At 44.5% G+C, this 23,788-nt stretch overlaps 2 protein-coding genes across 2 annotated transcripts; one reads left to right on the top strand and one right to left on the bottom strand.

Moving 5' to 3' along the window:
• Window positions 1-3,763: 3,763 nt before the first annotated feature.
• Window positions 3,764-11,496, bottom strand: MIX23 (mitochondrial matrix import factor 23). Its single transcript, XM_081894950.1, has 5 exons — window positions 11,389-11,496; window positions 9,844-9,969; window positions 8,044-8,190; window positions 7,021-7,080; window positions 3,764-4,852 (listed from the first exon to the last, which is right to left on the bottom strand). The coding sequence occupies exons 1-5, from the start codon at window positions 11,437-11,439 to the stop codon at window positions 4,802-4,804; spliced, it is 435 nt and encodes a 144-aa protein (XP_081751076.1). The 5' UTR covers window positions 11,440-11,496; the 3' UTR covers window positions 3,764-4,801.
• Window positions 11,497-12,062: 566 nt separating this feature from the next.
• Window positions 12,063-22,996, top strand: FAM162A (family with sequence similarity 162 member A). The gene is made up of 5 exons (XM_081894940.1): window positions 12,063-12,227; window positions 13,828-13,965; window positions 16,889-16,991; window positions 21,216-21,324; window positions 22,353-22,996. The coding sequence occupies exons 1-5, from the start codon at window positions 12,212-12,214 to the stop codon at window positions 22,446-22,448; spliced, it is 462 nt and encodes a 153-aa protein (XP_081751066.1). The 5' UTR covers window positions 12,063-12,211; the 3' UTR covers window positions 22,449-22,996.
• The last annotated feature ends 792 nt before the right edge of the window (window positions 22,997-23,788 follow it).

Genomic DNA, 23,788 nt, shown 5'->3' with positions numbered 1-23,788 from the left:
TATCTTTCCAATGAAAACCATTTGCACCCCACCCACCCTGCTATTTGCTATGGGAGGGGGGGAAAAACATACTAACATAGGGCCTTCTCGGTGGTGGTGCCCGCCCTGTGGAATGCCCTCCATCAGATGTTGAAGAAATAAGCAACTATCAGACTTTTAGAAGACATCTGAAGGCAGCCCTGTTTAGGGAAGTTTTTAATGTTTGATCTTTTATCGTGTTTTTATTGTTCTGTTGGGAGCTGCCCTGAGTGGCTGGGGAAACCCAGCCAGATGGGCAGGGTATAAGTAAAATAAGAAGAATAAGAATAAGAATAACAGCTTTTTTCTGTACCAGTGCCCACTTGGTATCAGCCTGGTAAATTACAATAGCTGACCTGTTCGATGTAGCCTAAGAACTAAAATGAGGTCCATGAAAACCCATTACATCTAGCACTTTTGAAGTTAGGTATTGGGAGCTGCAGTCACTGGCTTTATATGTGAAGTTTCAGTGTTGCCCTGGATATGGATCAAGGGGCAGTTGTTGCACATTTTATGTCCTATGAAACAAATGGCTATAGAATGTGAAGAGCCGGCATGAGGAAATGGGGGGGGGGGGTGCTGCGTGTGGCAATTTAAAAACTAAGTGATTTCTCAGCACAATGCTGGTTCAGATGCAGATCTGATGAAATGAGCTATCCTTCAATAATTTTCTCCAAGATGCCACAAGAATAAGGCTGAAATCCTGTACATAGGTGAGTTCAGTGAGACTCTTCCATCCCTGTGTACATAGATTAGGAGTGCGCTGTGCATTTCAGTAAACTGGGCATTCCTATCCTCTTCGTGTTTACTGAGAGGCAAGGCTAAATCTTCTACATTGCGAAAGAGTCAAGCGCTTTGGTTACCATTTCGCAATACCACAGATAATTAAGTTCTTTCTCTGTGCGTGTGTGTTTTAAAAAAACCAGACTTATGGCAAATTTAATAGTATCTGAAGAGTAACAATTGGGCATTATTTAAACAAGCAATTCCGAGTGGAATCTATACATCAATGACATTAAGCCTTGCATGAAAGACAAGCACTGAGAATCATTAAAAGGAAGAAGTCACAACCTGCCAACGGAACTGCGAAACAAGTTTTTTGGCCTAGAATCACAGGGTTTTTCATTTATAATGTTTACATATTCCCTTCAAGGAACTAAGGATAGCATCTTCCCACCCCAATTTATCTGCACAGCCAGCCTGTAAGGAAAGTTCAGCTGAAAGAATGACTGGCCTAAAAACTCGCCAGGGAGTTGTGGCTGCATGGAATTTTATCACTATTCCACCCTGGCTTTCCTGAAGTGCGACTGCAGAGTACTTGGTCCAACTCCACCTCAAGGCAGCTTCTCACTGACAGGTGCTAGACCAACTTTGAAAAAGGTAGATTTTATAGCCTCCAACCAGTTACCTTCTTAACTTCAGTTTTTCTCTACATAGATGGAAATGGAGGATGCTACTCAGATATATTTGCACGCTGCTCTTAGCCATCAATAGCTTTTGTCAACTTGGTCTAAATCAGTGTTTCTCAATCTTGGGTCTCCAGCTGTTTTTGGACTACAACTCACACTATCCCTAAGCTAGCAGGTCAGGGATGATGGGAACTGTAGTCCAAAAACAACTGGAGACCCAAGTTTGGGAAACACCAGTCTACATAACTGAACTGAGGGAAAGTTGGGTAGTTTGTTCTAGCTGGGACTTGAGAAGAGAATGCCTGAAGCAACAGCACACAGGGAGGTAATTTGGAGGACAGGAGATCAGCTTCCCTTTTTGGTGATCTTCTATTGGGAAAATTAGACCCCACCCTCATGCTTTTATGACTCAATGGGGCAAGCACATGATTAACCAACATGGGTGTTCTTGTCACATCTTGTCTGGCCCAAAGGTCATTCCAAATAGAAAAACCCAGGACTAGTGCATAGTTTTAAAATTAAAAAAAACCCTCAATGCTGATAAAAGCTAAGCAATTTTAGGCATTAAGGAAGTGAAGGGGGAGGGTTTGAAAGTGTCAGTAGGGCCACACATTTTGCCCCCCCCCCCGACACAAAATAAGCCTTTTACACTTCAATCTTCCAAAATGCTGACAGCTCTCAAAACTTTGATATTTTGGCCAGGGTGGTTGTGATAGGGTTCTGCAACAGGAAATTCTGTATTTTCCCATTTGATGGAAGGTAAATTGTCAAAGAATTAAGAGAATGCAGCATCTGTTATGGGCATTAAAGCCCAACTTTAGAGGTTTTATTTTCCCTCTGTCACTTTGGATCCCCAGCAGCCACAACAGGGTTACAGTCTTTCAGCTGTTTTGCACATAAAAAATGCAGAAAGTGAGGAACCGTGAAATAAGTATAGAACCAAAAGATAAAACTCTTCAGCTTCGGAAATCAAGACCATCAGCCTGGAGGCTATGCAGACACCAAGCAATTTCATAGCTTGTCAAAAGAAAAAGACAAGATGGCCACATGGCTCGCTCGCAACGCATCACATCACATGAAACTGGGAAATGTGGGAAGGCTCCAGGATTGTGCTCATTCAGAATGGGAGCCCGCCACATGCTATCAAGAGGACACACTCTATCGCCCCCACGTGGGTACTTTCCTCTGCATTTCAGCTGCATGGAGGTGAAAACAGGGTCTCTGATACAGGGCAAGGATTGCATGAGGCATTGCAGTTGAAACATGCAGCACCTCCATTGTGACTTATTAACACATGCACAAAGGTGTGCTAAACAAAATTGCTTTGGCTGAAGCAATCTTAACTCCTAACCCTATGATCTCGGAATACTCATATATAATAACATCATTCTAGTGGGCCAAGTAAATAACGGCTTGCACAATCTTCAAATCCAAGTCTACGTTTGGAAATGAAGTACTGTTTAAATAAAGGTGTGCAGACTTTACACAGGGCCTAAGCACACCGGCTTGGATGTGTGGTATCTGCTTCTATCGTCTGTCATGGCAAATTATAAACAGGTTCCATTCATTATCTGGAATGTACAGTATTCCCTGGAAGGGTATGGGTTATTCAATTCTTCTTTATTTTAAAAAATGTGTTTCTACACTTCTTCATTTTGTTTCAATTTAGATCATTACTTGCTGGAAATTCAGAACTAAGGTGAGGTGTATGGCAGGCCAAGCCAAGATCCAGAAAACCCTCGTTACAGGAAATCCTACCCCCATATGCTAAAAATATAGTCTTAATTAAAATAATTACAATCCAACCTCTACTTCCTGATAAAAGGATTTTTAAATAATGAATTAATCATTATAATGGGATGTGAAAAAAAGGAATCTGAAGCAGCCGTGTCTTGTCAGGGAGAGCATGAAGGTTTCTATGCACAGGTGGGTTTAGGAAATTGAGTCATCACACAGTGAGAGGCTTGTATCGCGACTCTGGAATGTTGGTAATTATGGCAGGATTTTATTTTTTGCTTTCTATACACCTTGATGGCTTTTGAAATGAAATATCTACACACTTTGTAGAGTGTAACCATGTGTTCTGTGTGCTTTTCAGAGCCAATTTCCCTCACACTGGAATCTCATGACGAGAGTAAGGCAATCGGTTGGTCTTCTAAAACAAGCCAATTAGATAGTATTTGTGCTTTATTATAAGGCTAAGCTTTTAGAAAATTGTCAGCAAAACTGCATAGTGCTTGAAAATTTATTTTATACATTTAAAATGGCATTAAAGAATTGTATTCAAAATTATATAAGGATAGAACTACTGGAAAGCCTGTCATGTTGTCCAGCTGTTGAGCAGTGTAAATTTCCTTTATTTGAATATCAGACAGTTACATCTAACGAAGGCATATTCTCTCAAGTTCAATTTAACACACACACACACACACACCTTTTTCTCTCCCACGAATTAGAACTGTGACTCTTCTAGAACTTGATCAATAGGACTTAATTTCAAGAAACTCTGTTGACATATTGGGGGGGAAACCTGCTATTTCCGCAGGTGAGTAATTACACTGTGTAACTCCCTGGTAGGTCACTTATAAAGAGACTTACAGTTAACATGATATGAAGTGAATTTACCTATAGGTCTGTCCACATTGGCACGTCATCCGTGAAATTGATGAGAGGCATTCAGTATTTGCTTCATGTAGCAAATTCATGAGTTTAATATCTTTCACTCTCAAATTATTTCAGCATCCAAGCCAAAAAGATATAGATGTCAAAGTCCACACTCCAAAAGTGTCCAGTATAAAGCAATTCACAACTGGCACCACTGGATATGTCAGACTACAACTGGAGTCCACAGTTTAAACTGACTACATCGCCAGTCAAAATTGGATTTGTTTACAGAATGCTACATGTAGTTAAACGGTAAATTCCCAGTTTGTATCAAGTATTACCTATTAACTTCCTTTTATCACAGCAGTAATCTTTTAAGACCTATGCCGGTTTTAGAACCAGGCCAGATGATAACAGCCCAAATTTAGCCATCCTAGAAACCAAAATAAAAAGGTGAAACTTTGTGGTCCAAGGAGAGATAGAGACATTATTCTCTCATCCTGTCTAAAGGATACTTGTAGATCTGGAAATGCTGAAGTTAAAATGCTGGCATCACATTCCATCTGGTTTTTTCTTTTCTTTAATAAAAAAAACTTCTTTCCATACAAAATAGCAGTTGATTTATCTTAATTAGCAAAACGATTCACTGGGCTGAACCCCACAGATCTGATTTCCCCCCCTCAAAAGGTCCCAAGCAGCTTGTTCCATGTTTCTTCTCTTATTTGCATGATTGAAGTTCACTTTCAGGGGAAGACATCCCCTCCTCTGCATCACTGACTCTTCGGAGGCTTATAATGAGTTCTGCAGCGTTCATTAAATACCTAAGACACCAAGACAGAGGGATTGGTTCTTGAAATAAATATTGTTAATACAAGTAAGGGTGCAATGAATGTTCAAAACGCCTAATCTGCTGGGGAGAACTCAGCCAGATGGGTGGGGTATAAATATATTTATTATTATTATTATTATTATTATTATTATTATTATTATTATTATTATTATTATTATTATTATTAATATTACTCCTCCTCCTACAGTAATCGCAACTCAATGGGAAACAGCCGAAATCTTAAACTGGACGCTTGATACCGCTCACTCTGGAATATAGCTCTAATAGAGAAAATCATGCATAATTTGAGATTTTGACAAGGACAAGAACCTCCAAACATTTTTATATGATCTGGCAGTCCTTTAAGAAGCATAAAGCAGAACCATCATTCTCAAGACAGCCCCCGTCACAAGACAGCCCGGCAAATCTGGAACTATGCTTGACGATCTGATAAAGCTGATAGCCTTTACTTGGACTTTGTTATTTTAACTCGTGTGTGTGTATTTTATAGTTTTGTTTTTCATCTTTAAATTTTTGACTGTTGTTATATTTTTAACCTCTGTTTTATATGCATTCTAAAATTATATAATACTAATAAAACTTTGCCCCCCAAAATAAAGGATTAATTACAGTCCAATCAACTATGCATATGTTGCCAACAGATTTATCCATACATAAAATGTGCTTTGTTTTATATTTTTTGTTACGTTTTTATTGTTTTCATCTGTTTTGTGTCCATCTTAGATACCTAGGCTATTTGTTTTATTTACTTACAGCAGTATTTCTCAAAGGGGGGGGGGGAGCTGCTACGATTCAGGGGCGCGGTAGTAGCCTTGGCTGCAATTGGGGGTGTTGAATAAAAACAGGGGACAGTAAAAGTATAAAGAAAGAAGAAAAAAATTAAAAATGATTCATTCTGCTGTGCAATGATTCTTACCACCACGTTGGGCGCCACTGTGGGACGGTGACGATCCCTCGCCTGGATCCAGAGTGAGGGGTGTCAGGGACTGAACTGAGGAGGAATGGTGGGAGGGCCCCCCCCATTGTCCTGAACCTTCCCAAGGGCAGGAGGACAGTATTGATTTAGAACAGTGGTTTGCAGAGGGGCATAGTCCAGAGGGGGAAAGCTGGGAAATACTGGGTGAGGAACAGCTAGAAGAGGAAACGCCAGGAGAGAGACAGCTGGCAGATTCCCCCCTTCGCCTAAGACTAGACGGGCTTTTGAGAGTGACAGAACAGAGAGTGCAGTGACAATAAGATCAGATTACCTGGCATAGGAGTGACGTAGATTAAGGGGGACAGAAGGGGTGAACCTTTACTGGGAGCAACGCCATTTCGAGAGACGCATTCCTTTGTCTCTCACTGTGATTATTAAAGAAACTAAATGGTAAGAACGCTTTTGTTTGATCTGCTTATTTACTGCCACTGGGGGAGGGATCCGATTCCCCGAAGCCTGACACCTGGGTTTGGGTGAACCCTTTTCAGGTTCACTCAAGCCCAGGAAGTGAATTGCAGCTTGCCTGCCTATTCAGCCAATGGCAGGTGGGCTGAGGTGCTGGACCTGCCCCTGGGGTGGACCAGACTCGAGTCGGCAGGCTTCACTCTGCTCCGCCCCATGGGTTTTTAATCCTGGGGCCTAGTCCACTTCGCAGAACCAAACATTAATAAACTGATAGCAGCACACCAGGTTCATCCTTCTCATTAGTATTATTTTTCATGTTATTCTTAATTTTTATTTTAATATGATCTTTCGTTATCTTAGTTTTCTGTGTGTAGTGCGAATGATACTAGGGTTGATTTTTATAAATAATTTTATAATTTCAAGCTTCAAGATGTCTTATTTACAACATCTTTCTTTACTATGTTGTAGGACGTAGGTAGAAATACAGATACATAAAAGAACCAAATTTGTCACTGCATCTTTCTGTTTCTTTGCTTAAGAAGGTAGATTTGCAGAACGTGCTGAATATGTATTTTTTTCTGAAAAGGGAGCAGCAGGCCAAACAAGTTTGAGAACCGCTTATTCAGAGTATTTCTACTCCTCTCCTTATTTTAACCTAGCCTGAATCATCACACCTCATCTCATCACAGTCTTAATGTGTTGCATCAAACAAATATTCACACAGAGGTCCTAAATCTCCAGTCAAGAGGATGCCATACCTTCCAGCTTCTATCATTTACCACTTCTTCAACGTTCAACTCTGACTGCATTAATCTCAACTGTGGGAGAAAGGAAAGAAGATAAGTACTCTCTGCATTAGGAGCTTGGCAAGATGGATGGGTTCCTATCAGCAGCAGACTGACAGGGATCATGTTCTTTATCATCGAGCGAAACCACATAGAAGCCAAAACATTTATAAATAAAAACATTATGACAAACACTGAAGATCCCTGAACATTAACTAGCAGTGGTCCAGCCCCTACCATCCAGCCAGTGAACCTTTCCATGCAAATATGTGAATTTAACATAGGTATCGGGGGCCCGGCCTTGAACAGATATTAGAACATTTCACTGGTGGAAGGGGATTTTTTTTTCCTGACCAAGAGACCACAAAGCAGAGATGGGGAATGTTTTTCGGACAGAGGGGCAGGTTCCCTTGCCTTTGTACAGTAGGCTGTTTTCTGCACAGTCTCGCACACACCCTCTATCCTCCGTCCATGATAATGCAAGAAGCATCATCAGGGCTCAAGGGCATATTCTAGCCAGGCAAAACACTTATGAAGAGTGCAAGGCAGGGCTGCTAAGGGGTGCAGCCTGAGCAGAAAGGATGTGACTGGTGAGAGGGGCCAGGGAAATGTCCCAAGGGCCAGACAGAAAGGCCTATGTTCAGTAAGCGAGACCTGCATGTACAGTGGTACCTCGGGTTAAGTACTTAATTCGTTCCAGAAGTCCGTACTTAACCTGAAACTGTTCTTAACCTGAAGCACCACTTTAGCTAATGGGGCCTCCTGGTGCTGCCGCGCCGCCGGAGCACGATTTCTGTTCTCATCCTGAAGCAAAGTTCTGAACCCGAGGTACTATTTCTGGGTTAGCAGAGTCTGTAAACCGAAGCGTATGTAACCTGAAGCGTATGTAACCCGAGGTACCACTGTACTATCTTTTTTCCTCTTGCGATTATGAATTGTACACTATTTTTCATATAATAATAACAAGGAAATAACTCTTAAAACTCTTCCACTCACCTTTGTCTGCTCTTTCCTGAGTCTTTTTAACAATGCCGTATCCTCCAGAGATTTCCTCCTCTCTTCCTGCAAAGATTCTACTACACTGGATGCTTGGGCAATACAGGTTTTGATTATTCTCTCTCTACTTTCATGAGCCTGTGCCAGCTAAATAAATAGTGAAAAGAAAAGAGTCAGCTATCCAATCACCTGTTAAAAGCAAGGAATAAATGGAGTGATTTTTGTACAGAATGTAAATCTTTCAACGTGCATGCAGTGGATGTTCCACAAGATCGTTTTACTCCCAACCAGCTTTCTCGCCTTCTTATTCACAAAGGCAGCCAGAAAACCTACAGCTCACCCAGTAACAGTGCAGTCAGTGATACCCTAGAGGTTACGCAGAAATTTAAATGGAAAATTTCTGCTACAGCAGAAAGCAAGGAAAAAGTCTGTCAATTTAGATACTAGAGAGAAATCCTCACTGCTTGAGAATAATACAGCTTTAATGAACTGGTTCCACTCCTGTTCACTTTCTTTGAAATGGTAAGCGGAGGGGAGAGTGGCAACATACAGTTCTCGTATTTAAATGTTGTACATGAGATACATTCAAAACTACCTTTCCAACTTTTAATGTATCCTGAAGTTCCAAGAGCTCCTTAGGCTGCTTCTCCAGGGTAGACTGTATGCTGCTGGTTGCACCAGTAAGAATTCTTTGCCTCATGTTTAAAAAGGTTCTCGGCTTTTTAGATGTCAGACAATGAATTCTTACTGGTGCAACTAGCAGCATATAGACTCAACTTTTATTGTACAGCCTGGTTAAGAGCACTGCTAAAGGGAGTAAACAAGCAAATGAAGAGAGAGCCTCTGAACCCATAATATAATGCTATTTAAAATGACAGAAAGCCAATTTAAGATATTTCAATTTAATTTGCTTAAAATACAGAAAGCTGTTTAAGAGGCTGTCTTAGATATGCACTAAGACCATAAGTGGGGTGGGGACAGATTCCTTTTCATACAGGATAAGGCCCAGATCATTGAGAACATTGGCACTGACTCGCCTGAGACTGACAGGAGCATTGAAAGATACTGACAGTATTTGGAGGAAGGGGCCAGTGTGAGTGAGAGGCAGTTACAAGACTCATTCTTGAAGGAAGTGAGGCCATGGAGAGAGAGAGAACACAGAGAGGTAAAACTTTTTAGTTTATATTATTATTAAATATTATTCTATTCTACTGTTCCATGGGACTCCCACTGGTGTCCTGTCCAGGGGAATGATCCAATTTGCTTAACTTCAACTGCACTACAGTCTCTGATGCATTCACAATGCCGGACTTTTCAGATTTATGGTTAACTATTATTAACTCGTCATGGGCATTATTGATTGCAAGCGAAGCTTGAAATAAGATGTTGCAGCATAGGTTTCCAAGTTCCAGTCGGCCATGCTCTTTTCCAGAATAGTCCATTTCCCCCATCCTCCTTCTCCCTGCCCCACAAAAGCCTCTCAGAATTTTGTGCCCACTGAGCATGCTCAGTCCTTATTAATCTGTTTTGCGTGTTCCTCCTATCTCTTAGAGTTTACCCCAATTTTTTTTTGTACTTCTGTTTATTATTAGACTTTAAAATAATTTATAACTATCCCTGCCTGAACCTACCTCTTGACAGTGACAAAAGCAGTAACAATCTCCTTGCAGAGAATGAAGTAGTTAAACATAGTCCCTATGTAGCATGGCATTAATGAGTGACATGCCTATTACCACTTGGTAACATTTTATGAGTTAAAGACCAAAACACAAATAATAGAACAGCAACAAATGCATTTACCGACTGGTGAAGTTCTTTACACGTTTTGCTAGCATCAACTTTTCCTACAAAAGAAGCTGTTGGGACAGTGGTGTTTAATTCGTGGACTATTCTGTCATCGATGGTTCTCATCACCCTGAGCAACTCCTGTAGAAGAAAGACAGACACGTTGATTCTAAGGTGAAAAAGAGTGAAAAACCCAGGGAAATGAGTGAGGTTACAGGGAACAAGGCAGAGGGTCTCCTCGGCGGTGGCACCCGCCCTGTGGAACGCCCTCCCAGCAGATGTCAAGGAAATAAACAACTATCTGACTTTTAGAAGACACCTGAAGGCAGCCCTGTTTAGGGAAGGTTTTAATGTTTGATGTTTTATCGCTTATTATTATTATTATCCGTTCCGGAGCCCCATTCGCATCCCGAAGTGAACATAACCCATGTCCGCACGTGTCACGTTTTGGCGCTACTGTGCATGTGTGTGACGTCTGCGCATGCGCGCACGGCGAAAGCCAGAAGTAACGCGCTCCGTTACTTCTGGGTCACCGCGGAGTGCAACCTGAATTTGCCTAACCCGAAGCGTATTCATCTCGAGGTATGACTGTACTACTAATACAGTGGTACTTCGGGTTACATACGCTTCAGGTTACAAACTCCGCTAACCCAGAAATAGTGCTCCAGGTTAAGAACTTTGCTTCAGGATGAGAACAGAAATCGTGCTCCAGCGGCAGCAGGAGGCCCCATTAGCTAAAGTGGTGCTTCAGGTGAAGAACAGTTTCAGATTAAGAACGGACCTCCTGGAATGAATTAAGTTCTTAACCCAAGGTACCACTGTATATTCTGTTGGTAGCCGCTCAGAGTGGCTGGGGAAATAATAATACAGTGGTATCTCGGGTTAAGTACTTAATTCATTCCAGAGGTCCGTTCTTAACCTGAAACTGTTCTTCACCTGAAGCACCACTTTAGCTAATGGGGCCTCCTGCTGCCGCCGCGCCGCCGGAGCACGATTTCTGTTCTGATCCTAAAGCAAAGTTCTTAACCTGAAGCATGATTTCTGGGTTAGCGGAGTCTGTAACCTGAAGTGTATGTAACCCGAGGTACCACTGTAATAATAATACTGTTTGGCACCAGGAGTTGCCTGAAGGAGGCGTTACGAGGCGCCCTCCAGCCCCGTCTGAAGAGGCTCCACTCGGGATTTGTGCGGGATTTTTGCTTCCTTGCGCCTTTTCCCTTCTTCTGCCGAAGAGGTTTGGGCTCCGGGCTGCTCCCCTCTCCCGGCGGGGCCCCTTCCCAGGCTGCCCTCGGAGCAGAAACTGCCGGAGTCCCTTCCCTCTCCCCTCCGAGGCCGCGGGAGCCGGGCCACCCTGGCTGCCCTTGCCGCCCCCTCGGCGAGCGCCGGCCCCAGGAGGGTGGAAGGGGGCGCTGCCGCCGCCGGGCTGAATGGCCAGCCGGTTCTTCGGTCCCCTCAGGCAGAGGCCTCTCCGGTCGTGAGGGCAGAGCCGGGCCTCCCGCTCCGACGAAGCAGCCCCGCTCCCCGCTTCCCGCCCTCCGCCAGCGCCGCCGCGTCTCCTACCTGGAACTCGGCGTACTCCTCACAGTTGAGGAAAGAGCTGGGCGCCGCCATCTTGGAGAGGCCGGAGAGCCTGGAGGGCAGCCAATCAGGAGGCGCGACGCCACAGCGGCCACGCCCCCCGCCCGGGCCTGCTCTTTCCCAAGCGCGCCTTGTGGGCTTCGTTTCCCCGAGGGGCATCTAGTCCAGCCCCCGGCCAGGCTGCAGGGACTGAAGTCATAGCTGCCCACTTTTCCCTTTTCCTGCGAGGAATCCTATTTGGAAGAAGGGAATGTCCCTTAAAAAAAGGGGGAAAGTTGACAGCTATGATTTAAATGCCGGATTTAGGTATAAGCCAAAGAAGCTCCAGTTTAGGACCCCGCACTTGGTTGGCATGGCTCTCAGGCCCAGATTCTGGCCCAGTGGCCATTCCTTCTTAAGGCATTTAAGGTGCAATAAAACTCTTTGGGGTTTTAGGTTTTTTGCTGCAACAGACTAACTCATGGTTACCCCTCTTGGAATCTAAACTCTTGAAAATGTGATCTCTACATTTTCCCTATCCAGTTCTGACTTGTCCCTCCTAGAGATTCCTCAGGAGAGAGAGGCGCGTCCTCCTCCTCCTCCTCGCGAGTCAAGCCGAGGGAGGCGGCCCTGGAGCCTCTTCCCGGCCCGCCATTCAGCCTCCCCTCGGGCGGCCTCCGAGGCCAGCGACGCCCACAGCTCCTCCTCCTCCTCCTCTCGGCTCCGCTCCCGACCTTCCTTCCCCTCCGAGGCGCGTTTCGTAAGCGGGCAGCCGGGGCCTCGGCGGGGACGAAGCGGCGGCGGCGGCGCCTCTTTCCTGGGGGCCATGGCTGCAGCTGCCGGTGAGTGCCTCGGCCGCGCCGGGCCTAGTCCCTCGCCCTCGCCCCACCTCGGAGCGGGGACGGCGGCGGGGAGAAGCCGAAGCGAAGGGCCGCCCGGGGAGAGCCGGGTTCAGGTGGTGCAGCTCGCCCGGGAGACCTGGCGGGGTTGTTGCGGGGACCAAAGGAGGAGACTCTGCACACCTTGCAGAAAAAGGGGGAGAGAAATGCAAAGTATTCTGGGCATAACATACTCCAGTGTGTGAGAGGAGAAAGAATGTACTGGTAAATATTGATTTGTGTTGGACTTAGGGCAGGCCAAATACTTCATCACTAAACTTGTTTTAAGGGCTGTTGTAAAAATATATATGCCCTTTTCCCTTATGGGGTATCCAAGAGCCCATATAGAGTCCTTACATAGGTTCCCTATTGGTAGGAGAGAATAACAGAAGCCAAGCTGAGAATATTGAGAAGCAAAGCAGCTAGTAAGCCTGATCTTTATTGATCTGTTGCAACAGGGTCCTCACTCCCCACATGCAGGAGAGAGGAGGGACCCAGAAAAATGGTGCGCAAGGCCTTATAAAGACTTTTGAAATTGCCACCCTGTAGATCAAGACCACCCCCAGAAACATCATACCTACATCACAGAAAAAGGCGGTCTAAACAGAAATTTAAATGTTCTTTTTCTCTTGTCCTTGTTTATCTCCTGTCTGGCAGATCACCTGTTAATGCTCACTTGACTGGATTGCCTGGGGAGCCTGGCCAGTCTTTTGTAGTAGATAAATACTTAGTTCCTGGGCCAGATCACAGGCTCACACCCTGTTCAAACACAGACATACCCTTAAGACAGGATTTGTGAAGGAAAAGACAATGGGAAGGCCTTTCCACTTTGACCTTGCAGAGAAAACATTTGCTCAGTTTAGGAATCAAAATGGTTCCAGGTTGGTCTTCCTGTGCTGATCTATGTCCTATCACAGGACGCCTGACCAAATCTTAACTAGCTGGGAAAACCTAGTCTGTGGCTAATTTTTGACACTTTGAAAAACGTGCGGCTTTTTCTGCTTTCTCGTCTTAGTGTTTTGAACAACGCACTAGATACTTTGGTTATGACTTAAGTGTGAGATGGCTACTGAATAGGTTTGAGTACCCAAAACCGTATCTTTTCCAGTTGTGACCTTATGGAACCCATCAGGGTACCTTCAGATGAGCTTTCTCCCCCACAGGATTTTGTTGCTGTTGCTCTTATTAAATTTTCCAAAAAGAAATAAAAGCAAATGCAGTCAGAGAATACTCAAGGGCAGGCTTTGGGTAACAGGTTGTTCTGGGCGAGCACAAAATTTGGCACCCCCCACCTAAATAGGTCATTGTTCTTCCTACTGCTTTGTGCCCCCTCAGCTTGGCGCCTGGTGCGGGAGAACTGCCTGCACCATCTTGAATCCGGCGCTGTCGTACTTCTACCAGCACATCTTGCAGAGTTCAGTGGCGCTTTCCCTCTTAAATTCACTGTTTTGCTGAAGGACCTGAAGCCGAGAGTAGGGTCTTCTGCATTGTGTTACGTTTCTCTCTTTATGCTGCAACTTTTTCTAATGTGTCACCTTTCTTCCCGCCCCCTTCCTCCTCCCAGGTGTAGTTGTTAGGATTTTGGACAAACGTCTTCCTTCTGCTCTGCGTGCAAGTGGAGGACCATGCCGCTTCGTGAACAGGAGGATGTGCAGCAAAACCCAAGCAGAGAATGTGCAGAAGCCAAAACCCCAGGCTTCAGGTAAACCAGAATGATCTCCGTGCTTGATTGGTAATATGGTGTTTCACGGAATCTGCTTCCCAAGTATTTGTGTGTAGGGTAGTAGCCTTAGCCTTTGTGTAAATAACTGCTTTTTGATGACTCGTCATTGACTACTATGTACAAATTCATTTCTTTCTTTTCTGCCATGTTCGGTCATGCTGGAAAGAGCTGGGCATATAACTACCGTAATTTTTGCTCTATAAGACTCAGTAAAAAGTAAGGGGAAATGTGTGTGCGTCTTATGGAGCGAATGCAGGCTGCGCAGCTATCCCAGAAGCAAGAACAGCAAGAGGGATTGATGCTTTCACTGCGCAGCCATCCCTCTTGCTCTTCTGGCTTCTGAGATTCAGAATTTTTTTTTCTTGTTTTCCTCCTCCAAAAACTAGGTGCGTCTTGTGGTCTGGTGCGTCTTATAGAGTGAAAAATACAGTATATGTTCCAGCAGCATGCCTGGAAATCCAACATGTGTATTTGCATGTGACTGCCTCTGGTACTGATTGAGGAACATGGCCCACCCCCAGTAGTTTTTTTAATTGTTCTATATGCATGCCCCAAATCAGATTTCTTTTTCCGGTATCTGAAAGAATGGGGGCGTATCCACAAGTGTGCATGTAGCCCATTAACACTGAAGGAAAAGGTATAGTGCAATGGGAAGTAGTTGTTGACTGGAAATTAGGACAGTGAATGAACCCCATCCATTCTCTGTACTGAGGATCTTATTTTCTTCTTTAAATTTGTGCAATTTAAAAATGAGGAAGTAGTTCCATGTACATTGTATGCAATGTGTGTGCTAGCTTTACCTTCACGTGGTGGCTTGCTGTTTGATTTCCTTTCCCTATAAACTTTTGACTAACCTTCCTTTCTACGGCTATGTTTGCTTAACTATGTATGCTACCATATTTTGCAACCCAATATGTGAGACTTGCTGAAATCAGGCCTTGTCTGTCTAAAGGGTTTGGGTGACTAAGGCTGCAATCCTAACCTCATTTACCTGGGAGTAAGCCCTACTTCTGAGTTGACGGGCTGCCACTAAGGCAGGCATCCCCAAACTCGGCCCTCCAGATGTTTTGAGACTACAATTCCCATCATCCCTGACCACTGACCTGTTAGCTAGGGATGATGGGAGTTGTAGTCCAAAAACATCTGGAGGGCCGAGTTTGGGGATGCCTGCACTAAGGACTTGGAAGTGGTTGATCATTAGTAAATGAAGGTGTCGTTGTGTAGGAAGGTGGATAGCTTGAAGATACCTCAGCCCATATTTTCTGAACTTGTTACTGTCTAGAAGCATTAAATCCTTTAATCTCCGGTTGCACCTTTGCCTTTCCGACTGTTTAGCACTTGGGACCAGCTGCCCCCACCACCACACACTTTTTTTTGGTAGATAGACACTCATGAATAGGGAATGGGACATAATTGTTGTGTTCAAATGTACTGGTTGGTATGAGCTGAAGAATTTTCACCTTCTTATCAGCAGTCTGAAACGCAGATACTTGCTACTGGTATTTTAAGCTCCTAAACCCCCATGGCCAAGACTCTTTAATTCTTTAATCATTCAGAAGTGGCTCAGTGTGCAAAAGTGTTTTATCTAAATGCAGGAAAAACCCCACAGGGCTCAAAACCATACTTGGTAGGATCAGAACTAGCAATAAGCAGAGCTAGCCTACACTCTTGCAGACATGTACATACATGACCCCCCCTCCTTGCAGAGGAGACAGGCACCATCCTTCTCTCTCCCCTGCACACAGCTGAGCAGCAGGGAAGAGGGTGATCCAGAATCCCAGGACTTACTACGCTGCTGGCTTGTTTCCCGATCAGCAGAGTGGGGAGAGACTGTGTAATCCCAGCCCATATCTCTCCTCTGCCACTGCTAACATGATCAGGAATAGCTGAGCAGTGGATAAAAGGGGAGAGTTTCAGGTACCTTGAGGTGGCAGCTCCTAATGAAGCCAAGTTCCTCTGCCCCTCTCTTTTCCCAACAGGAAAGGTCAGGAACAAGTTGAGCAAACTAGGCTGAAGCTTCTGTATTGGCTTCTGTAGAATAGAATAGAGTAGAATAGAATAGAATAGAATAGAGTAGACTTTATTTGCGTAGCCGACAGGACATAGCATCAAAGAACAAACACCGACAAAAATACATTACGAATATAGTTACCATAAAATCTTATGACCTATTAAAATCCTAGGTAGAAGCTGGATTATCTGTATTGGCTTCTGTATTGGTCACCGAGAAAGTGAATCCACTTCCTCTTCAGTCAGTAATAATAATAATTTATTATTTATACCCCGCCCATCTGGCTGAGTTTCCCCAGCCATTCTGGGCGGCTTCCAATCAAGTGTTAAAAACAATACAGCATTAAATATGAAAAACTTCCCTAAACAGGGCTGCCTTCAGATGTCTTTTAAAAAGAAGATAGCTGCTTATTTCCTTCACATCTGAAGGGAGGGTGTTCCACAGGGTGGGGGCCACTACCGAGAAGGCCCTCTGTCTGGTTCCCTGTAACCTCACTTCTCGCAATGAGGGAACCGCCAGAAGGCCCTTGGAGCTGGACCTCAGCATCCGGGCAGAATGATGGGGGTGGAGACACTCCTTCAGGTATACAGGACCGAGGCTGTTTAGGGCTTTAAAGGTCGGCACCAACACTTTGAATTGTGCTCGGAAACTCAGTACAGAGCTGATCAGGCTGGTGAAGCAATGACAGAGAGCTCTGCTTTGGCATCCTGATGGGTGGAGCAGGGACGCTGAGGAGAGTCCAATAGTGACAGATGAAGGCCTGCAGGGGCCAGAGGCTCCCCATACCTCAAGTCACTGGCTGTGCTGCAAGAGATCGCTATCTCGATTCCACCTTTTGGATAAGGTGTTTGGTTCTCAAGCGCTGCATTCTCTCTCCCCTGCTTTCTACAGCCTCTTTCAAAGTTCCAGGACACAAGCCCAGTGACTGGGACAAGAAGTTGTTGCTATGGACGGGCCGTTTCAAGAAAGAAGAGGATATACCAGAAACAGTGTCGTAAGTCTGAGTTTCACAAACCAAGCATTTAAAAAACTGCTTTAAACTGTACTTCCAGTGTAGCTAAAATGACTCTCTCCATATTTGACTCCAGTAATTATTTCATGCTAAAGCTGGGATATGCCCTTCGCAAAGGTATAAAGATAATATTCTTTTCTCTCCACCACCCATTTTTTTTAATCAGTGAGATGCAGATAGCTATTACAGCAAGATGTTCAAATTAGTATTGGCTGCTTTAACACACAACACAATAAGTCATGGCTTGTTTTAACCACATCTTGTTCAACAAACCGTAGGTTGTCTCATAGGCAGGAAAGCAAGCCGCAGCTTGGGTCTTCAGCTTGTTTTCCAGCTACTCTTGCCTCGTACACCTGTAGCTTGCTGAAGGATAGGGGAACTGTACAGACTGTGGCGAAGCAAGACGGTTTGGTTTGAACATAACGCCAAACAGTGGATCTTGTAAGTTAACCACAAATATTGGCTCTGCATTATGGTTTGTTGCTAGAAAACAGACCTAGTTTGGGTTGGGTGTGGATGTTCAAACAAGCCATACTCTGGGAAAGCAAACCACGGCTTAGCATTAAGCGCAAACCAGGCTAAAACTGCTATTTGCATAATTCTGGTTGTAATTTTTGGTAATATAAAAGATGAGTGATTGCGGGTATGTGGATTAGGAGGTGTAATGTGGCTTGGCTACATTTTAATCCCATCACAAGTAGTCATGTGCAAGCTATGCTCTGACTGAGGGTTCTGAAATTCTCCTTGAAGACAGGCAGGCAAAGAAGGATCAACTTGTGTGCAGTCTACCTCTGCTTATTTCTTTGTCTTTCCCTCTGCCAATGTCTAGAAAACCAGTTTGTTACACAGAGATGAACAGAGGCAGCATATTTTTCCACTGTGCGTCATGTGATGAGCATAAGGTGTAGGCTGGTTTTTAGGCCTGAGCCTCTTGAACACTGTCCATTTTGGGGTTCTGAGCTTTCAGTAGATACAGGCTGGATAAAATTGGTGTTCATCTGACCTGTATCAAAGCCTTTTCCAGCATTATGAAGACTATGTTAGTTTTACATGGAGCAGTGAAGCATTTCAGAGAGCCTCACCTTCCTGTGCTGCTTTGGTCTGTGTGCTGTTTGACTATGTGTCTCAAGGAAATCCTATCAACAAAGAATATTATTGGGCTTGCAGAGTGCTTTTGTAGCTTCCTATCATATGTTCTTTGCAGTAGTAGTCACCCAGTGTGAAAAAGAGTAGCGTAGGGCCTCTGCAAGGCTGATCAAGGGATCCAGACACTCAAAGCTTGCTGCTTGTTTTCAGCTGTGTCGAAGAGCAAAGCAATCGGCAGCAGCTGCCAGAAGCAACTGACTTTGAACTGTGATTACATTATCAGTTCTGTTTCCAGAAGTTACTGCCTCTGTCATGCATGTTACTGATTCCACCAATTAACTACTCAAACGGCAAACTCTTAATGAAATTGTAGAAACAGACACGACGACAGATTCAGGCAGAATACAGTGGTACCTCAAGTTACATACGCTTCAGGTTACACACGCGTCACATTACAGACTCCGCCAACCCAGAAATACTACCTCGGGTTAAGAAGTTTGCTTCAGGATGAGAACAGAAATTGTGCTCTGGCGGCGCGGCAGCAGCAGGAGGCCCCATTAGCTAAAGTGGTGCTTCAGGTTCAGAACAGTTTCAGGTTAAGAACAGACCTCTGGAACGAATTAAGTACTTAACCTGAGGTACCACTGTAGATTGCACAGAGCTTCCCAGGCTTTTGTGTTAGCTCTTCCTTGATACAGTTCTAGACCAAGAATTATTTTGCAGATGGGCTTTTAGTATTGAGTTCTTAAAAAGCTGCAAAGATTTTGTGGGAACCCTGTTAGGTTTATAGTGAGGGTGCTGAAGCACTAACCCAAATATTCTGAGATTTTGTCAGCTCTTTGCTTATTATCTTATTGAACATTTTTTTCACACTGTTGACAGAGGTGATGACTACATGTTGGCTTGGAAAGGCAACATTAGAAATGTTTCCTCTCATAGGTTCTTTCCAGCTTTGACTTAATTGTGGTAGCAAGTTCCGCAGTTTAACTATGTGCTGTGTGAAGAAGTTTGGCCAAAATATTTCACCGTCCAGCTTCATTGGATGACCCCGGGCTCTAGAACCCTGGATGACCCTTCTCTCTAGAACCCAGGTAAGCGTCTAGAACCCTGGGTTCTAGAGAGAAAAGTATCTCTGTACCCACGTTCTTCTTTCTGTGCATCATTTTACATAGCTTTGTGGTGTTCCCCTTTACTTTCTTTTCCAAACTAAAAAGCCCCAAATGTTGTAACCTTTGCTCATAGGGGAGTTCTTTCATCCCCTTGGTCATTCTTTATTGCCTTCTTCTCAACCTTTTCTAGCTTTACAATATCCTTTTGTGGGGTGAGGAGACCAGATATGTAGACAGTTCAGTCACACCATAGATTTGTACAATGGTACTGGCCATTTATTTTCAGCTCCTTTTCTCATGACTCCTAGCATGGAATTCGCCTTCCTCACAGCTGCCACAAATTGGGTTATCTGCCATGACCCAAGAACCTTTTTGTAGTGACTCCCAGCTTAGATCCTATCAGTTAGATAGACCCCTCTGGTGAAGTTGAGGGCTGCTGCGGCTGTTTCCCCCCAGTATAAATCACTTTACACTTGCTTACATTGTATGGCATTTTCCATTTGCCCCTTCACTCAGACCTTCTCAAGCTCCTCTGTGTCTTTAGTTGTTGGTAGATCATATGGGGACATCCTTGCGCACTAGGAATCGGGTTGTGTTGGCCTTTCTATTATGGCTGCCGAGTGACAACACTGTCTTTAATAAGGAATAAGCCATGTAAGAGAGACACAACCATCCGGAGGGGACCATACTGACATTTCTTCACTGTCAGAAGATCTCTTTTCTTCAGAAGTCCCACACTGTCTTTCTCTCTGCCTGGTCAGGTCCATTCAAGGGTTGATTTTAGGAGTGGTCCGCAAGTATTCCTTTCCCCTTCTCTTTACCTTGCTTTGCAGCATCTGTGTGAAGATTAAGCTCCTGAGCACTTGACTCCTCGTCGTGTCTGCTAGTTTTTCGCCCTCCCTCAGAAGAGAAGGGACCTGTTGGTCCTTTTGAAGGTCAGAGTTGTGCCCTACCTTGTTCTAGGTCCTGCCTCTGCATGCCTCCCAATTCTGCTCTCCTGGTCTAAGGACTTCAAAAGCAGCCAAGCAGGACTGGGCCAAGCCAGCAGTTCTGCCTGAATAAGAAAAAAATCTGGACACTTTTAACCCAAGCTCTAGGGCAGGGGTCCGCAACTTGCGGCCCATGGGCTACAGGTGGCCCTCGGGGGTCATTTAAACAGCCCACGGGCTGCCCCTGAACCGAGCTGCCCACTCGGCGAACCCCTGCACTAAACCGGTGCAGCACGGAGCAGGGACTCGCTTCCACGGTGCCAGAAATCATGTTTGTGCATGTGCAGACGCTGAAAATCGGATCTGCGCAGACGCAATCCGGCCCATGGAGCCATCTCCGTGGGAGTGAACCAGCCCAGGCAAGGTAAACCTTGCCGGCCCCTGCTCTAGGGGTTATGTAGTCCCTAGAATGGTACAATAATGGGTTTTGCCTTATGGTTTGCTGTTGTTTAGTCGTGTCCGCCTCTTCGTGACCCCCTGGACCAGAGCACGCCAGGCACTTCTGTCTTCCACTGCCTCCCGCAGTTTGGTCAAACTCATGCTGGTAGCTTTGAGAACACTGTCCAACCATCTCATCCTCTGTTGTCCCCTTCTCCTTGTGCCCTCCATCTTTCCCAACATCAGGGTCTTTGCCAGGGAGTCTTCTCTTCTCCTGAGGTGGCCAAAGTAGTGGAGCCTCAGCTTCAGGATCTGTCCTTCCAGTGAGCACTCAGAATGGAGAGGTTTGATCTTCTTGCAGTCCATGGGACTCTCAAGAGTCTCCTCCAGCACCAGAATTCAAAAGCATCAATTCTTCAGCGATCAGCCTTCTTTATGGCCCAGCTCTCACTTCCATATATCACTCCATGGACTTCCATACCAAATTCCATCGACAAACACAACAGGCCTTATGGCTTAGCAGCCTTTAACTATATTCTTCCTTTGATTTTTCCCCATTAAAAGATGGGCAAGGCAGTGGAAGCAGCTATGGCTTGACAATGGTAATCCATGATAATTAATTTAGGATAATTCATTCTTTAAAGGTTTGAGATGGTTGATGCGGCGAGGAACAAGATGCGTGTGAAGATCAGCTACGTAATGATTGCCTTGACAATCATGGGCTGCATATTGATGGTCGTTCTGGGGAAGCGGGTGAGTACAAAAGAGCTAAGAGGCTGGCAATAGCGGGGGGGGGGGGGGAGACCTAATGGACCAGCCCAACCTCTCAGGAACAGCAATTAAATTGTGGGAATACTACAGCAGGGGAAACGTGGGTGGTTGTATTCTTAAGAAAGTAAACGGAAGGATAAACCTAAGAGATGGGGGGAGGTAGAGAGGAAGAAAGAGGGAATTAGAATCAAAGTCAGGGTAGGATGGGCATGAGAATGGGAATTTCCCCAAATGTGGAATTCAGTGCATTATCAACAGTTTATGTCAATGGCTCTGTGGGAGATTGCTTATAGTTTTCATAAAAAATATACTGCAATGTTAGCTGGAAACTGCAATATGGAGAGGGCTTGAAATGGCCCCCCACTGGCAGACAGGATTATAGCATCATGTTTGGCATCTCCATTTCTTGATGCTTAGTTACTCTTTTCTGCTTTTTCTTGAAAGCTCTGCTATTATCTGTTAGGCTCTTAAGGTGAGCAGGAGAGGATATATATGGGGGCTCTTCGTCCTGTTATCATTACAGTGGTACCTAGGTTACATATGCTTCAGGTTACAGACTCCACTAACCCAGAAATAGTGCTTCAGGTTAAGAACTTTGCTTCAGGTTGAGAACAGAAATCGTGCTCCGGCGGCGCGGCAGCAGCAGGAGGCCCCATTAGCTAAAGTGGTGCTTCAGGTTAAGAACAGTTTCAGGTTAAGAACGGACCTCCAGAACGAATTAAGTACTTAACCCGAGGTACCACTGTACTTGTTTCTTGAAATAAAGAAATTAACCTGTCTGACATAGAACCAAACAGTCTGGGTTCAAGTCTTGTAGTCCTTCAAGTAGTGCAGAGTCTTCCATTGAGTGGTCATAAGTCCTGGAGTCTAAAAAGCCTTTCAAGTCTTCATACAGCAAACCCGAAACTTACTTATGGGTTACATTCCAGGAATGACACCTGAAGCCAAAATACTGTATAGTGCCATGGTTACTTTTCTTACATGCTTCTGTGGTCTCTTCTTTGCTGCAGGCTGTTGAGAGGCACGAATCCCTGACGAGCCAGAATCTGGAGAAAAAAGCTCGCTGGAGAGAAGAGGCCGCTCAGAGCGTCTCTGCCAAACCATAGTCAAGAGGAAGGACAATACTTCAGATGTATTGTTGTCTTTTAATTATAGAGGAGGAGGAGGAGGGGCTTGAGGGAAGGCATATTCATTAGTCAAGGGTTGCTTCCGAGCTTCCAGAAAATAAAATTATTTTGTGGTAATCCTATGAAGATTTCATATTTTGGTAGTATCCAGTAACTATTCAGTTTCAAAGAAAGCTAAATACAGTATCCAATTCCATTCAGTTACTATATGTATTAAAATATTCATTGCACCTTCTGTATTGGTCGATAGGCTTGTTGAAGCAAGGTATTGAATTCACCTTGAGTGACTAATAGCATACATAGGAATCTCTCTCTCTCTCTCTCCACACACACACACAGTGGTAGCACAGATATCTTAATGGTATGTGACCTAACGCTTTGAAACAGCAGTAATGGAATGTAGACGCTACCGCTTGCTCTCATATCATCTACCAGCCGTGAATGTTTTGGGATGCTAATATCTGCAATAATTCTGGTTTTCTGTTCTGTTGATATCATCCTAAAACCTTTGATTCTAAACTTCATAATCTCTGGCATCTTCATTATTTCAGGATATAACTGGCATATGTGATTCTGCTCCAGTGCAGAACAAGTGCTCAGAACACAAAACTCATACATCGAAGTTGACAGGGTGCCCAATTCAAAAGTCTTTGATAAATACTGGGAAGTTCAGAGGTCAGAAAGTCTGGCTGTGCATGAATAGACAAGCCTTTGCCCTGAGGATCATGCACTCGAAATCCAACACAGAGGATAGCACTAAAAGGAGATACAATTCAGGACTTCAGTCCTATAGCCACTTACATGGGTGTGATACCCTAATGGCTTCAAGGAAGTATTCACAATTTTGGGGATAAAATGGTGGTCTGTGGAACCCACAGGAAAATTGGCAAGGGTCCTTGGAACACTTTCCTAACGCTACTCTCTGGGATTAGTTGCTGATGTAGGAACAGAAACACAATAAAAGTGTGTTCCTGGTAACTAGCAATCTCCTTAAAACTGGCATCAAAAGCTGCAGAAAATTGCTTATACAGTCATACCTTGATTCTCAAATGTAATTGGTTCCAGAATTCCGTTCGACTTCTGAAAATGTTCGAAAACCAAGGTGTGGCTTCCAATTGGCTGCAGGAGCTTCCTGCACTCAACTGGAAGCAGCATTGGGATGTTCAGCTTCCAAAAGACATTCACAAACCTGAACACTCACTTCTGGGGTTGCAGCGTTCGGGAGCCAAAATGTACGAGCACCAAAGCATTTGAGAACCCAGGTATGACTGTACTCAGAGTCACTCTTCCCAGGGCTTGATCAGTCTGAATAAGGCCAA

This window comes from Podarcis melisellensis, assembly GCF_964234715.1.
Source record: "Podarcis melisellensis genome assembly, chromosome: 17".
Classification (NCBI taxonomy): Eukaryota; Metazoa; Chordata; class Lepidosauria; order Squamata; family Lacertidae; genus Podarcis; species Podarcis melisellensis.
This window is presented reverse-complemented; position numbering and strand designations above follow the sequence as displayed.

Coding starts and splice junctions, on each gene's coding strand:
- MIX23 (XM_081894950.1), bottom strand. CDS start 11,439: ATGGCGGCGCCCAGCTCTTTCCTCAACTGTGAGGAGTACGCCGAGTTC. Junction 9,970..11,388: donor AGGAGTACGCCGAGTTCCAG/GTAGGAGACGCG, acceptor TTTCTTCTACAG/GAGTTGCTCAGGGTGATGAG. Junction 7,081..8,043: donor TCAGGAAAGAGCAGACAAAG/GTGAGTGGAAGA, acceptor TTTCTCCCACAG/TTGAGATTAATGCAGTCAGA.
- FAM162A (XM_081894940.1), top strand. Junction 16,992..21,215: donor GATATACCAGAAACAGTGTC/GTAAGTCTGAGT, acceptor CATTCTTTAAAG/GTTTGAGATGGTTGATGCGG. Junction 21,325..22,352: donor TGGTCGTTCTGGGGAAGCGG/GTGAGTACAAAA, acceptor TCTTTGCTGCAG/GCTGTTGAGAGGCACGAATC.